The sequence below is a fragment of the Sinocyclocheilus rhinocerous genome, unplaced genomic scaffold, assembly GCF_001515625.1.
Source record: "Sinocyclocheilus rhinocerous isolate Xijiao unplaced genomic scaffold, SAMN03320098_v1.1 scaffold453, whole genome shotgun sequence".
Lineage (NCBI taxonomy): Eukaryota > Metazoa > Chordata > Actinopteri > Cypriniformes > Cyprinidae > Sinocyclocheilus > Sinocyclocheilus rhinocerous.
In genome coordinates this window covers 1,077,472-1,091,751 of record NW_015655565.1, presented here as the reverse complement: position 1 = coordinate 1,091,751, position 14,280 = coordinate 1,077,472, and the positions used below count along the sequence as shown (strand labels likewise).

General features: G+C 35.8%; 2 protein-coding genes and 1 pseudogene across 2 annotated transcripts in view; 1 reads left to right on the top strand and 2 right to left on the bottom strand.

Moving 5' to 3' along the window:
• Positions 1-6,000, bottom strand: part of LOC107718425 (nesprin-2-like) — a 105,749-nt gene extending 99,749 nt beyond the window's left edge. The window contains exons 1-2 of the mRNA XM_016525490.1: positions 5,862-6,000; positions 1,907-2,030 (exon numbers count right to left, since the gene is read on the bottom strand). Of these exons, the coding sequence (XP_016380976.1) occupies positions 1,907-1,994 (88 nt within the window). The 5' untranslated portion in view covers positions 1,995-2,030; positions 5,862-6,000. The remainder of the gene's footprint in view (positions 1-1,906; positions 2,031-5,861) is intronic.
• Positions 5,257-9,908, top strand: LOC107718424 (trans-L-3-hydroxyproline dehydratase-like; annotated as a pseudogene).
• Positions 6,122-14,280, bottom strand: part of daam1b (dishevelled associated activator of morphogenesis 1b) — an 81,196-nt gene continuing 73,037 nt past the window's right edge. Inside the window, exons 25-28 of the mRNA XM_016525457.1 lie at positions 12,341-12,511; positions 10,702-12,004; positions 10,652-10,659; positions 6,122-6,135 (exon numbers count right to left, since the gene is read on the bottom strand). Coding sequence (XP_016380943.1) covers positions 11,792-12,004; positions 12,341-12,511 — 384 coding nt within the window. The 3' untranslated portion in view covers positions 6,122-6,135; positions 10,652-10,659; positions 10,702-11,791. The remainder of the gene's footprint in view (positions 6,136-10,651; positions 10,660-10,701; positions 12,005-12,340; positions 12,512-14,280) is intronic.

The following is a 14,280-nucleotide window of genomic DNA, read 5'->3' as shown; positions in this document are numbered from 1 at the left end:
GCTTTCACATTGAGCAGCATTAACTACACAGATCCGTTGTTCACTGACGAGCTGCGCAAAACCACGTTCATATTCGCGCGATTTTTTGCAAAGCTCGTCAGAGAACAACGGCTCTGTGTAGTTAATGCTGCTCAATGTGAAAGCCCGCAGGTGATGGAGATTTACCGCTGATTACAGAACCGGCTTTCTGACAAGATGCGCGTTAAATATCGCATGCGATTTATCGTGCAGCCCTAATAAAAACTGATCCAAAATATGAATAAAAACTAAAATAACACTGGTGTTACGGAATGTGCTCTTGAATGTACAAGCTTTATAAATTAAGGAAGGCCTTTGTATATGATATCAAAAAGATATAATATACAATCTAACACAGAACTCCATTGCATCCATAAAATGTAATCAAACTACAACAGCTAACTTGTTAAAAGTAACATGTGCTAATATTTCTCCAGATGACAGAAGTGTCATCATTGCACAAAAGACAAACATGTGATGTCACTCAAACATGACTTCAGACAAGCTGTCTCTCTTTAAGACTGGCCTGTCGTCATAGCAAACATTCGGCTGCCTAGCAACCGTAAACCAGCGAGCAAAGACTGTCTGAACCGAGTCCAGCACACACAGGAACGCTGAGACACATGACACACAAGTCAGAGGAAATGAAAGAAGAGACACCAACAACTTAAGGTTCAAAGGTCTTCAAGGGGATTTGGCTTTATACAACAGTTACAGTTGAAGTGAGGAAAGCTGGTAAATGAATAACCATTCAGAAAAATTTATAATACATCACAGCAAAAAAAAAAAAAAAATCATTGCTTATTGCTCTCACAATTGATTCCTGAGGTGTTAAAGATGTTTTAGGCGGGACTATCTGTTTGGCAGATAGTCTTCATTCATTATGTTTGCTAATTGTTTGATGGTGCAAAAATTACACTTTAACTATAAAGTTGCCAGGTTAAAGTTAGTGTGTACTCAAGATCACGCTTATTCAGGATGGTGATGAACAGGTTCTAGAAAAAGCAAAACAAGTTACTTCTACGATAAATGTTTAGCACACCCTCCCAGAACATGTTTTTGTTTGAAAACTTGGTGAGTCAACCGTTTACGATTCTCACTTGCCATCTGGAATCCGCCCTAAACCTCCGAAAGACGAGACAAATGGGAAAGAGACTGTAGAACAAATAAAACGGCAAACAGTCCGTCTCAGGTGTTGATAAGTGCATTTATCTTGCGATCGATTCTTTAGTCAACAGACACAGGAGTATCCTTTCAGTAAATGACTTCTCATTCATTTCAAATTATTTCCTGATAATTCAAGTCACTGCTCTTTTTTTAAATTAAAAAATATATATATTAATAAACATTAATAAACAATTAGCAAACATAATCAAACCCACATCTCATCTACCAGGAACAAAAAGGCATTTCATTTAATCTGGTCAAAGTATAATTTTATATTAACCCACATAAGATTTTCGAAAAATGGTTATTATTTTGAAGCATTATTTCTGCACTTTGCACAGCCATTCATTTCACTCTCCATGTATCGGTCTAAATCATCTGCACGCTGGATGTTTTAAACTGTCTCACCCTATTTCTGTGCGAGTTCATTCCACATTGAGTTATATAGATTTTATTTAACACATATTTCAAATAATTACTCCGTTAGGTTCTTTCCCATTAAATGTCCTATGGTATATCAATTTTGACTGCAAAAGTGCGAATTTTTTTTACATGACCACTTAGACTCATCAAATGAAGTCCAGTTTTGTTTTGTTTTTTTCAGACTGCAAATCTAAAAAAACACTTTGGTTAAAGAAACCAATTTAAAAGAAGAAGAAGAAGGCGGGCGGGCGGCAATCAGTCAAAAATGGTCAAAAAGCTTATAAGAGTGAAGACTGACCTTGTAGGAGTAGGTGTACATCATCAATGTCCAGTGGGACGCCCCCCTCGTCCTCCGCAGGAGCACAGGTTTCTCCCCCTGACGCCATTACTGCTGCTTCGACACTCTCACACACTCATTCCCACTAAAATGATGGGGAGAAAAAAATACAATAACTGTAGTAGTGCTATTGTTATAATAAACACAGCACACGTGTAAACATTTCATTAGATCTGATTCTTTCTAAATCAGTAAGCACAACATTTTACATTTTCACCTCCTGTGCTCTTGGAGACACTGATAAAGAAAAAAAAAAAAAAAAAAAAAGTGACCTTGCATTGTTGCCTGTTTTGATATTGATCAGGAGACTGTGCAATGAAAACAACTTCACATGACTGATTCAGCAAGCATCAGTTAGCAAATATGAGAACATGACAAAGACAAAAATACAGTTTCATATGGCACAGAGGTTGACCCTTTCTGTAATCGTACAGATTACATTCCAAAACCAAACATCTGAGGCGAGGTCTCAAATACTACATTGCTGTGATACAACATAAAGAGCTCTGTCGACTCTTAATTACACAAATAATTCTGATGGTACTGTGAATTAGGTTGGGAGAGAAAGGGCTCGTGAACAGATAAACAACATCAGCATAAAGTAACAAATGTGAAGAAGGAAAGCAAAGAAGGAAGTGTCCTCGGGAGATTAAGCTAATCATATTCCAGACCCACACACAATGCCAATAAAGTCTAATAAATGAATACAGAACAGTAAGTTACTAAGTGAATCAAGACGGAAGTACGATTCAAGGGAAGTAGATAATAAATGCACATATGAACAGACACACAGGCAGCCTGAGGGCTTATGACTTGATCTAATCATTATCATTGCTGAAATGCTACACTGACTAATGTATATTCAGGAGGGGTTATAAGCTTAATACACTCTGCACAAATGGTATTTTACTTGTGATTAGATTTTAATTATTATTTTAATTATGACATTTACATACTGTTTTACTAATAATAATAATATAATAATTATTATTGTTGTTAATATTATATATAACATTTTATTTAGAATTTTTGTTGTTCACAATAATAATAATAATAATAATAATAGTAAAAGTAAATATAATAATTAATAACATTATTGCTGTTGTTATTGACAATAATTATTATTATATACTTATGAACATGACATTAAATGTATTATATATTACATTTATATTTACAATTTATTGTTGTTCACAACAATAAAATGAAAAAGTAAATATAATAATAACTTATTATACAATTAAAATAATTAACTTATTATTATTATTATTATTATTATTCACCATAATAAAAATGATCATAGACTTATATACATATATATTACAGTTATATTTATCATCTATTATTATGTTGTTGTTCTCAAAAACAACAACAATAAAATGTAAAAAAATGTTATGTCAGGTATTTCTAACACATTTTAAGTAAAAAAAAAAAAAAAAAAGGATGCAAACACCATGTTAAAAAAATTAAGCTGCCTTACCTGTATTTTTTCCTGTTAAACGTAGAGTAGCGCTATTTGTTGTTTTTAGAGAGACCCAACACTTTAAAAAAAATTACAGATTAAATAGAAAAGAGTGAAAATCTCTTTTTTTTTTAAAAAGGAAGAGAAATAACTTCTAAAAAAAAACTTAATAGGTCTAAAAAAAAGCTGTTCTTGCACATGCTGACATCAACACAAATGCAAGCTCATATGCACTTTAAATGGGTTACCTGAAAGCATAACAGGTAGAGGCACCATCAAGGACTCTCCTGAACACTCAGGACCTTGTTATTAAACGTGAAAATTACTAAATGGTCATTAGAGGGCACTGCTTGAATCACTCCTGATTCTTCCAGAATACAGTCACTCATTCAGCACATGTGCACACACACACACACACACACACACACACACACACCTGTTGTTTCTGGGTGAGATTCAGACTCACTATTTAAAACAGCCAAAAGAGATGTGGAAACAACAGTCTCACTTGCTCCTGCCAATACTGACATCAAAAGGGCAAATACAGCACTGGGAATATGCAGACATTATAACCGGCAATCCATGTACTTTTTTTCCACATGCATGAACAGATTGACTGGCAGAGGAGTAAGAGAAAGGGCAAGATAGATGGAGAGAACTGCGTGGAATCTGATGCTATTAATAGGATAGACTGATGACATGCAAAAAGCATTCTGTGTCAGCTAATACTTGAATCACCATTTACCTTAATTCCCAAAAACAACCGTTTGACACGAAGACTACACTTGTATTGTTTCTGTAATCCAAACCGCATACCTGGTAGCTGACACTAAGATTAAACCAAGCAGAAGTGAATCTGTGGTGCTGCATTTAAAGAAATTAAAGAGTTTACTTCATCCCCAAAATCTAAAGAAAGAATAAAGAAATGACACACACACACGTATGTATATATGTGTGTGTGTGTTTACATATATTAGTGTACTGTATTTATAAACATACAAAAACAAATGACATACATAAACCTACATATTATGTATTACATATTTAGATTTAGTATTTGCAGGATTGCCTTTAGTATGGTTTTAATATATTTTTTAATTTAAATTAAAATAAACAACAAAATAAAATAAAACAGCCTTCATTCTTCATGGAAAATATAATTTCTTGTTTTTGTTTGTTTGTTTTACTTCTGATTTTTGGGTGAAATATCACCTAGAAATGTTTTTGACAGGCTTTCACCAACTAAAAGTCCTACTAAAATAAACAAAGGGCATCTACAGTACATGGCATGCTATGATGTTAATTCAACAACTGACCTCTACATGAGTGACATTACAGCACAGCTGTATTGGGGTCTCATAAGTGCAACTCATAATGCGCAGTGTCACGAGGTGACATACACGTTCTCATTCTCACTGTTCCACTTCAAGTGAAACTGTATCAGATGACACTGCCTGTGGTGTTATTATTATTGCAAGGACACGGTTACCAATGTGACACTCATTCAAAGGTGGCTTCAGTTTCACACAACTAAACACACACATTTCTGGGTCATCATGTAAAAACAGAAATCCATATTTCAAGTCAAACTTAGTGTATCCTTTATTTCAGCCTGTCTTTTGCACCCTCCAAACACAGATCTATTACATAACAATGACAGCGCCCCAAAACATCTAACTAATTAGTGGAACAGCAAGACCAGACAAAGCCTCATACTGAAAAGACGCGGTGTGATACAGGCATGGGTGGGGATGCCATTGATAATCATTTAGAAAGAATCATATTACTTAAACACAAAGACAGTGCTGTTTAACCCATGCCCTAGCAAAAAAATAGTAAGACATAGGACATGAGGTGGGTGACCAAACCTGGTGTGTTTGGTACAATCTGTTCCTCTTTGATCTTTACACCGGAGCTGATCACTTGCACAGGAGAAATTAGGAAAACATTATGCGTTTATAATGTGTCACTTTTCTTGTATAAATTAACAAACATTCAAATACTGTAATGTCAGAACTAAAATGTATTACAAATTATTGCATAAATTCAGTGTGAAATAAATGAACAGGAGCACACAGGCACATAAAAGTTAAAAGCTGGAAAGCACCATTAGTCCAGTATGTGAAACTCATGACAACCTGTATGCTCTAAGGTTATACAGTTTAATTACATTCAATTAACCTCATATGGATTAATTACCTTTCAATGTCAGGCAAAATACAAGTCAGCTCCCATACTACACTTACATAGCCTATTATTTACATAGTCGAAACTAGTTTTCATACAATAAAATAATTATTCTTTAAAAGAACTACAAACTGTAAGATGTGAAAAGTTAATGGTCTGATGCTGTGGTTAATTTTAATGTCATGCGACGTGCTTGGCAGAAGGATGTTGTCTGGTACAATTCATGGCTTGCAGTTTCATTAAACACAGAAAGTTTTACAAACTTACAATGAATGAACGCGGTTTGCCGTCTCAGGTTGCTGACAATTCTTCTCAATTGTTTCCCAAACTGCACCTCTGGAAGCAATGGAAGTGAAAACGAGCACTGCACACTGCGTCGCGGCAATGATTTGTTTGAAGTGTTTTCTCCGCCTTCAATCCGCTTGAATTTGAAGTAGAACCAACACACCTTTCTGAGCTCCAGGGCGTTCGAATTGTTTCAAAGAATCGGTTCGCTCGAACGGTTCGTTTCAATGAACTGGTTCAAAAAGATGAATCATCACTAGAGTGTGTGTGACATTTTGTGTGTTCAATTGTGTTCTTTAAATGTTAGCTAAATGCTGCTGCTTAGTACTGCATTTTTGTTTGTGTGTTGTTGATGTTTGTTCATCATTTCATGTCACAATTTAAGTGCGAAATGGTTATAATGAATCATTTATAAGGAACCGGTTCAAGAGCGCCATTCATTCGCGACATTGAAGAATGTAATCTATTTTTTTTAAATATTCCCAAGAGAGTGTTTTTATTATTTGTGCATCTGAGAACTGACAAAGGCGGCATTCTTTATGAATCACTGATTAAATGCAGTACATATTGCGTGTTATTAAACCACTATGTGTGCCTCCGCTGTCGAACTCTTTATAGGTTTCAGAAAGCTGTTGACTGTTCAGTTAAATGCACAATTTATGAAGTTGGTATGCCCCATATGCCTTCCTAATCTCGCTACGCATGCATTACACGCGCGCGTGTGGAGGCACTGCCACCTGTTGCCCGTAGGGACACAAAACAGTCAGTCACCTGATGCATGCACTTATGACCAGCAGTGTTTTGACTCTGTTCAATTGACCCAGAAATGGTAGTCTTATGTCTTATAAAGTTTTATTTTGAAATGTAACATATAGATCACATTACGCGTTGAACAGGTAATACAAGATGTGATTTTAAAACATTTCCGTGTTACTGGACATATAAACTCTTTACACTTGACCAAATTTTTGCAAGCGGCACAGTTTCTACACGGGAAACTATAATATAATATTTAAATTGTCTTTGAAGGAACTGTTTAATTCTTTGCCATCCTTCTTTTTCTAGATGCGAGTGTCTCAGTACCAGGATATGGGTCCATCACTGTGGACATCAGTTATGGTGGAGCTCTTTATGCTTTTGTGAGTGCTGAGAAGTTTGGATTGGACGTCAACAAGTCCAAAACCAGAGATTTGGTGGATGCAGCCACTGCGGTGAGTGATGCTGTTAAATCCCAGGTAATTGTTGTTATTGTTAACTAAAACTAGCTGGGGAAAAGAAAAAAAAAATTGTTTAATTGAAATAATCTAAAATAAAATAAAATAGAGATGCTACTTAAAAGAAACTTAAACTGAAAAAAAAAAACGTAAGTAAAACTAGAAATGTTGCCTTAGCAATTAATTGCAGGTTTAAGTTGAAATACTAAAATGAGTAAAACTGAAAATAGAATAAAAATAAAGCGAATTAGAAAAAACAAATAAACATGTCAAATGCACATAACATAATGACTAAAACTAGCTAAAATTAAAATCAAAACTGAAAAAAAATAAAAAAATAAAGCTAATTCAAAATATAAAACACTATAGTAGTATATAAATAATTCTAAAATAATTTTATTTGACCCTTGTTTGATTCTCGAGATTTTATTGGCAGGCGAAAGAAACAAACCTACTTCATTCAACATTGTGTTTTCTTAGTCTGTAATTTGTATGATCATTTTGCATAATTTACCACACTCACTGGATGCAACAAATGCCTCGTTTATAATGGGTTTTAATGTTTTTGTCTTTTATGACCCCTTTAAGTTACAAGTTGAGTGTCAGTGTAGAGTCAAAGCAGTTCGCCGAATACAAAATTTCCATTTGATCACCGCTGTCAGTCATGATCTGGTGATAATATGATTCCGTTTTAGACAGAATTTATTAAAGCATTATTACTGAAATCACATCAAGCAGGTTGACAGTACAGTTTACCTGTTGAGATTCACTGTACATTACAATTAACATCATAAAATCCTATTAAGTAAATGTAACTCTTCAGTGTTTTTTACTGTCTTTGTAATCACCTCTAAGCAATTATTATTTAGGTAGGGTTAAGAAAAAACATTATTTATTATTTATTTAGACTTATGTATTTATTTATTTAGGTCAAAAATAATTCTAACCAGTCTAACAGTCATTAAAAAAAGACAGAAGTGAAAGTCTAAATGGGTTAACCACCCTAAACTCAACAGAAATATATAAATATGGAAGTATTTTGTCTTAACACATGACAGTTGTCATTAGCATAAATCTGCAATATGTTCAAAATCATTGCATGTTAAATCAAATTATCTTACAAAAGTGGATCAAAAACAATGTCTTTAACCCTGTTGTTCCCAACTTTTGTCTTATACTTACAGTAGTTTAGAGACTATTTCAAATATGATTTTCATTCAGTGTTTTTTTTTTTACCCTACAGAGTGATCTATGGAGTTCCCAAAGCTCCCCCTTCACTCCGGTTCTGTGTTATCAGTAGTGGACATGCACACTGGTGGAGAGCAGCTGCGCATTATCCTCAGTGGATATCCAGAGGTGAAGGGGGACACTATCCTTGCAAAACGACGCTATGTGAGAGAGCATCTCGATCATCTTCGCAAGGTCTTGATGTTCGAGCCCCGTGGTCACTATGATATGTACGGAGCCCTGCTGGTCAGAAGTGAGTTAGCAGAGGCTGATCTCGGCGTCTTGTTCATGCACAACGAAGGGTACAGCACCATGTGTGGCCACGCTGTCATTGCTCTCGGGCGCTTTGCGGTGGATTATGGTTTGATTAAAACGCCCACTTCACCAGAGACGCAGATAAACATACACTGCCCCTGCGGCTTAGTGAAGGCCTTTACACAGTATTCCAATGGGAAAACTGGAGCTGTCAGATTCCACAGTGTGCCAGCGTTTGCTTTCGCTACAGGTGAGCAATAAGGTGTGATCATGATAATATGATCATAAAACATTTTTAAGTTTGATTATGTTCAGGTGGTGTCACTTTGGAACATATATTATATTTTTAAACTGTTTTTAATGAATCATTTGCCATACCTCTTTTATATATATTTCTATAATATAATATTTAACAACGTCGTTTGCACTGCGCTCTTGCGTTACTTGTGTTTTCTTAGTCTGTAATTTGTATGATCATTTTGCATAATTTACCACACTAGGCAAGGCAAGGCAAGGCAAGGTTATTTATATAGCACATTTCATACACAATGGTAATTCAAAGTGCTTTACATAAAAGGAAGTAAAATAATCATAAAAAAGTGATTATTGTAATTATTGTAATGACCCTATGTAAAGCTGTACCATCCTGTCAGTGAGGATCTGGCCTTCCTCTATGGCACAATCCTTACTGATGGCAAAGATACTTTTTTCTGAAAAGCCCACAGCCAATGTGTGTGTGTTTGCTGATGCGCAGGTAAAACCAGTTGTTTATATGAATCCATACACAGGGAGTTCTGGACTTCAAGGACTGTTCTTCCTAATATGAAATCAGTTGGTTGATGAGGACTGGTCTTTTGCTCCTCAGTCTATGTAACAGAGGTTTGTTATATGGGTTGTCAGGTGGACAGAAGCCCTACAGGGTCAGGCGTCACTGCTCGTATAGCTCTTCAGTACCATAAGGGCCTGATCGGACTGAACCAGACCAGAAGCTTCAAGAGTGGAGCTACAGGATCAGTGTTTACAGGAAAAGCAATCGAGGTACCTGTAGAAAATATTAACGGATTTTCATATCAATTTAACTTTGAATTGCTTTAAATAAGGGACGTACAAATCATTATATAATACAACTCAGTCATTTAAGAGTCTAGTCCTGGAAATGTAGTATTCTTTAACAAAACCAGTAATTGCAGCTGGTCTGTTGTTGAAGGAGACCACATGTGGTGACTTCAGGGCTGTGGTGGTGGAGGTCACAGGTCATGCTCACTACAGCGGTGTGGCCAGCTTCATCCAAGAGAGTGATGACCCTCAGAGTGGAGGCTTCCTTCTGCGCTGACTCGGTGAACTTGGTTACAACTGAAATTTCTGCTTCTGATCGCAGGTACAGTGTAAGACAGGGTTTCTGAGCTTGAGAGCATGTGAATCTTCAGATGTAGGTTCTTTGTAAAAGAAATCATGTTTAGATATTGAATAAACGTTGTACTGTGACAATTACTTGTCGCAAAACTAGTCTTGTAAACATTTAAATAAGATTTAGGATTTAAATAATAAAAAAATGATGTAAAATAAAAAATGAATGAATTTGGTATTATTGTAATTTGATACAATCTTGATATCAATATAATTTTGATCAATATTATTGTAAAATTGATTGAATATATGGAACTAAATAATATAAAAATTAAAACTAATTATATGTGAATAGTAAATGACATCTACTGTATGTGTGCCACTGTAATTGTTAATAATAATTTCCTGAAATGTTTGAAACATTTAATAAAAATAGAAGGGTAACAATTTTCAAAAGGCACTAATCTGTCATCTGTACTGATTGAATAAGAATTAAAATTAAATTGTTTAAGTTTGATATTGTAATTGTTAATATTGCCCACCAGAGGGCACCATCTGACTATATTTGCCCAAGCAAAAACTGTAGGAATAGTGCAGTGACACCGTTATTAATAAAATAAAAATAGTGTTGTTTCAATTTATGATCAACATACCCCAGCATTTTTCTTAACTGGTTATTATTTTTACCATTCACTAACAATCAGAGGAGACTTAAATTGACAGCATAACAGAAAATACTACTCAGATTCTTCCATTTATTCTCTTGTGATTCATCTTACAATGGAAGGTTGGGTTTTCCTTAAATTATAAAAGTCCAATGGAGGTATCTTACACTGAAAAAGGAAACTTTGTTACACCATACAACTAGGCTGCTGCTTAAAAAAAACAACAACAAAAAAACAGGAGAGATTCCAGACAGGAAGGAAGAATGTAAGGGAAGAAGAGTATATTGCCTTGATCCAGTTACTTACAGATCATCTTAAATATGACTACATTTCACATGAAAAGTCCTCAAACAGAGAGTCCAACACTTGACATCAGAAACTGCATAGTGTCTGTACAATGACCGTCCACAGTGTTTAAGACAACATGGGCACCAGTGGCCCCTAAAAACACACTTTAAAAAAAGATCATTCCCAGTCATCCTGTACCGGATATCACAATACAGTCTTCTTTCTGAATAAGCAACCCACAGCCCTGGTTATTGATGTAAGTAATATTCCCTAAAAACATTCTATATGTATTATTAAAAAAAAAAAAACACTTTTAGTCAAAAGAGCAAATCACTTTCTAAAAGGTGTGCAGTCAACTTTACAGCTTTTCAGTGACCTATGTACAAACACTTGTCATTAAACCTTTAAATAACATCCATTCCCACCTTGAATCAGTCAGAAGAGCCAGAATTGGGGTAGTTCAGATGAGTGACGCTTTAGCATGCCAAGACTCAGTGTCACTTTTGGCGATTTGTTTGTTTGGTTACAGTAAGAAAAATCGGCGTTGACAAGATTTGCAGTTTCTATGGTCAAATGAGTGTGAGTTCCCGACTCATATCCAATCAGTAAACTCACAGTTATCTCAAACTCTGATAATATCCTGGTGCTCCAGCACTCTTGATGAAATAAATCATTAAATTAGGTTCATTTGGCAGCCATATTCTTAATTTCTTGGAGTCTTTTCTCTGCATTCAGACAGGTTCCCCATTACAGTCTCATGACACATGATAAACTGACCGTCTTTGGGTAAACATGCTTTCCTCCGCAATCCGGGATCGTGTTTAATCTGAGGAGAGGAGCTAATGAGTGTCCTCCAGACATACACCACAACAGGGATGTTGTTTGGTTGTAGTGGGTTGGTCAGCTTGACCGCCGTTCAGAAGTTAAGCTTGGTAATTGGACGCTCCCTGCCGCTGTCTGACGTCTGGCTGTTGATGCGTTTGCGATTGCGCTTCATCTTCGACAGATCTTTATCGAAAACCTCTCCAGAACGCAAAGCGGACACCAGGTCGTCAAACTCGCCCCCGTCGTCCTCTCCGTTCTCTTTGGCTTTTCGAGCCTTCCTCTCTTTCTCCCTCTGCTCCTTGAGCTGAAAGATGTCAAAAAGATGATGTCAGATTTGGCAGTGAAGATTGAAGAGATGAGTTATGGACCTCTTAAGTTATTCTCTAATGCATAAGAGAAGTCTCTTATGCTCACCAAGGCTGCCTTTATGAAACTTTATGATGCCTTTAAAATAAAGCTGAATTTTCATCAGCCATTACTCTAGTCATCAGTATCACATGATACTTCAGAAATATTTCTGATGTCTTGGTGAGCATAAGAGACTTCTTTCAAAAACATTTAAAAATTCATAATAATTAAGTATTATAGGCATTGATAAATAAGTAATCATTTCCAAACTTTGTGTAAAAAGTTCACAGACCTGAGCCTCCATTCGTGCCCTGCGCTCCTCCTCCTCTTTGCGTCGGCGCATGTTCTCGTTCTCTTGACGGGCCTCTGCAAAAGACTGCAAGAACTGGTCGAATATCCCAAAGAACTCATCAGGCTGCATCTTATCAGCATCTTCGCCGAAGTGCTTGACCGCCTTTAAGAACTGAAGAACACAAGCACTGGTCATATAAAAGCCATTCCCTGCTCTCTTTGCTTTTCAGAGTAATGACGTGAACAAGAATACCTCAAGAAGATCCTGACAAAACACCTAAACACTCAATACTCTTAAAATATTTTAAAGGCACAAACATGGCTCAAAATTAGTTTTTTTTTCTTTTTTGCAACATATTCTGTGTACTATATATATTTTTTAATAGCTATAAATTACTGGTCTGTTGTTGCTACATTAGTTATTTCTGAAATTGTCATAATGCAGCTGAGATGATTTTCCATTTAAAAAAAGTATTAATAGTACCAACAAATTTGTAAGATAAGTAATAAAATGATTTATTAATTTACATGTCACTGAACAACGTTGCTAAGTAATGTTACTGTTTCATGGTTATATTTACAGCACAATTTATTACAACAATATTCAATTTATCACAGAGAACCATATTTTTACTTTCGTATGACAAAAACATGTAGAATGAATGCGAGATGTAGTGTCAATGAGATAAATAATGTTCATAATAATATTAAAAAATATTTGAAAAGTTTTACAGTGCAAAGAAAGTGCAAACTGAGAGGAAAAATAAATTGCAGTGAAACTGCCTGACAGTAGCATAACAAACTCTGGGTGTCTAATGAACTTCTGGTAAATGAAGTGTGTGACGCACTGCTAGTTATCCGGTCACCGGTAGCCAAACATAAAGTGGTCTTGTTAACCCAGATTTCTCCAGTGACTGATTACAGCTTAAACACAGGGGACTGGAGTCTTGTCATGACACTGCTGCTGCCTCGTGCCGTCTCACCACAGGGGAGGAGGCCTAGTCTTCCCACAATGCTTTGATGTGCCTTTATCACTGCCATATGGAACAGCTCCTCCGTGGGCCTGTATGTGCATGAGCCAAGGGGCATATTTTGCCCAGCATTTATATCTCTTCTTATCTGTCTCAGACTTCAGACAGGAGCCCTAGGTTAGGTTGGAGATACATTTGTTCTGCTATAGAATGCATGTGGCATGTTATTGTGTATTTACGTGTAGGTCCTCTCAGTTAAGTCGTTCAAATATGCATTTAAATACAATTTATACATAGGGGCATAAAATCAAAAATTTCATCTGTCATGATAGCATAATACAGACAAAAAGGCTAATAAAAAATTAAATTCAGTAGTATGACAATCTATTACAATTATTTATTAGAAAAAAATATTTTAAAGTGGTCATCGGATGCCCATTTTCCACAAGTTGATATGATTCTTTAGGGTCTTAATGAAAAGTCTGTAACATAGTTTGATTAAAATTTCTCAGTGGTAGTGTAAAAAACACCTTTTTTTACCCTGTCAAAAACAGCTATTTTCAGAGCAAGCCGTTTTGTAGCATTTTCCTTTAAATGTTAATGAGCTCTGCTGACCCCGCCCCTCTCTTCCGAGCTGCTCTCTGAGGGACTGTTTACTTTAGTCGAAGTCTCTTTAAGACAAGTCATGTCACTCGGCGGCCATCTTTGAAATGCCTCTCGGGCATGCAAGTGCAACTCCTATCTCTTTGAATGGGGAAACATCAAGTTCTCCAAAACTGTTCACTAAGCTTACGATTAAATTTCATATTTGAAATCACCAATGAAATTTGACAACAACTGTGTCATAAATGTTGTTTCTTTTGCTCAAATAGCGTTATAAAAAGCTTATTTTTCAGGCTAGATCAGCCAGTGCGCATGCGCAGTCCTAAGCGCACGTCTGAGCGCTGACTGTTTCTATAGCAACCGGGAC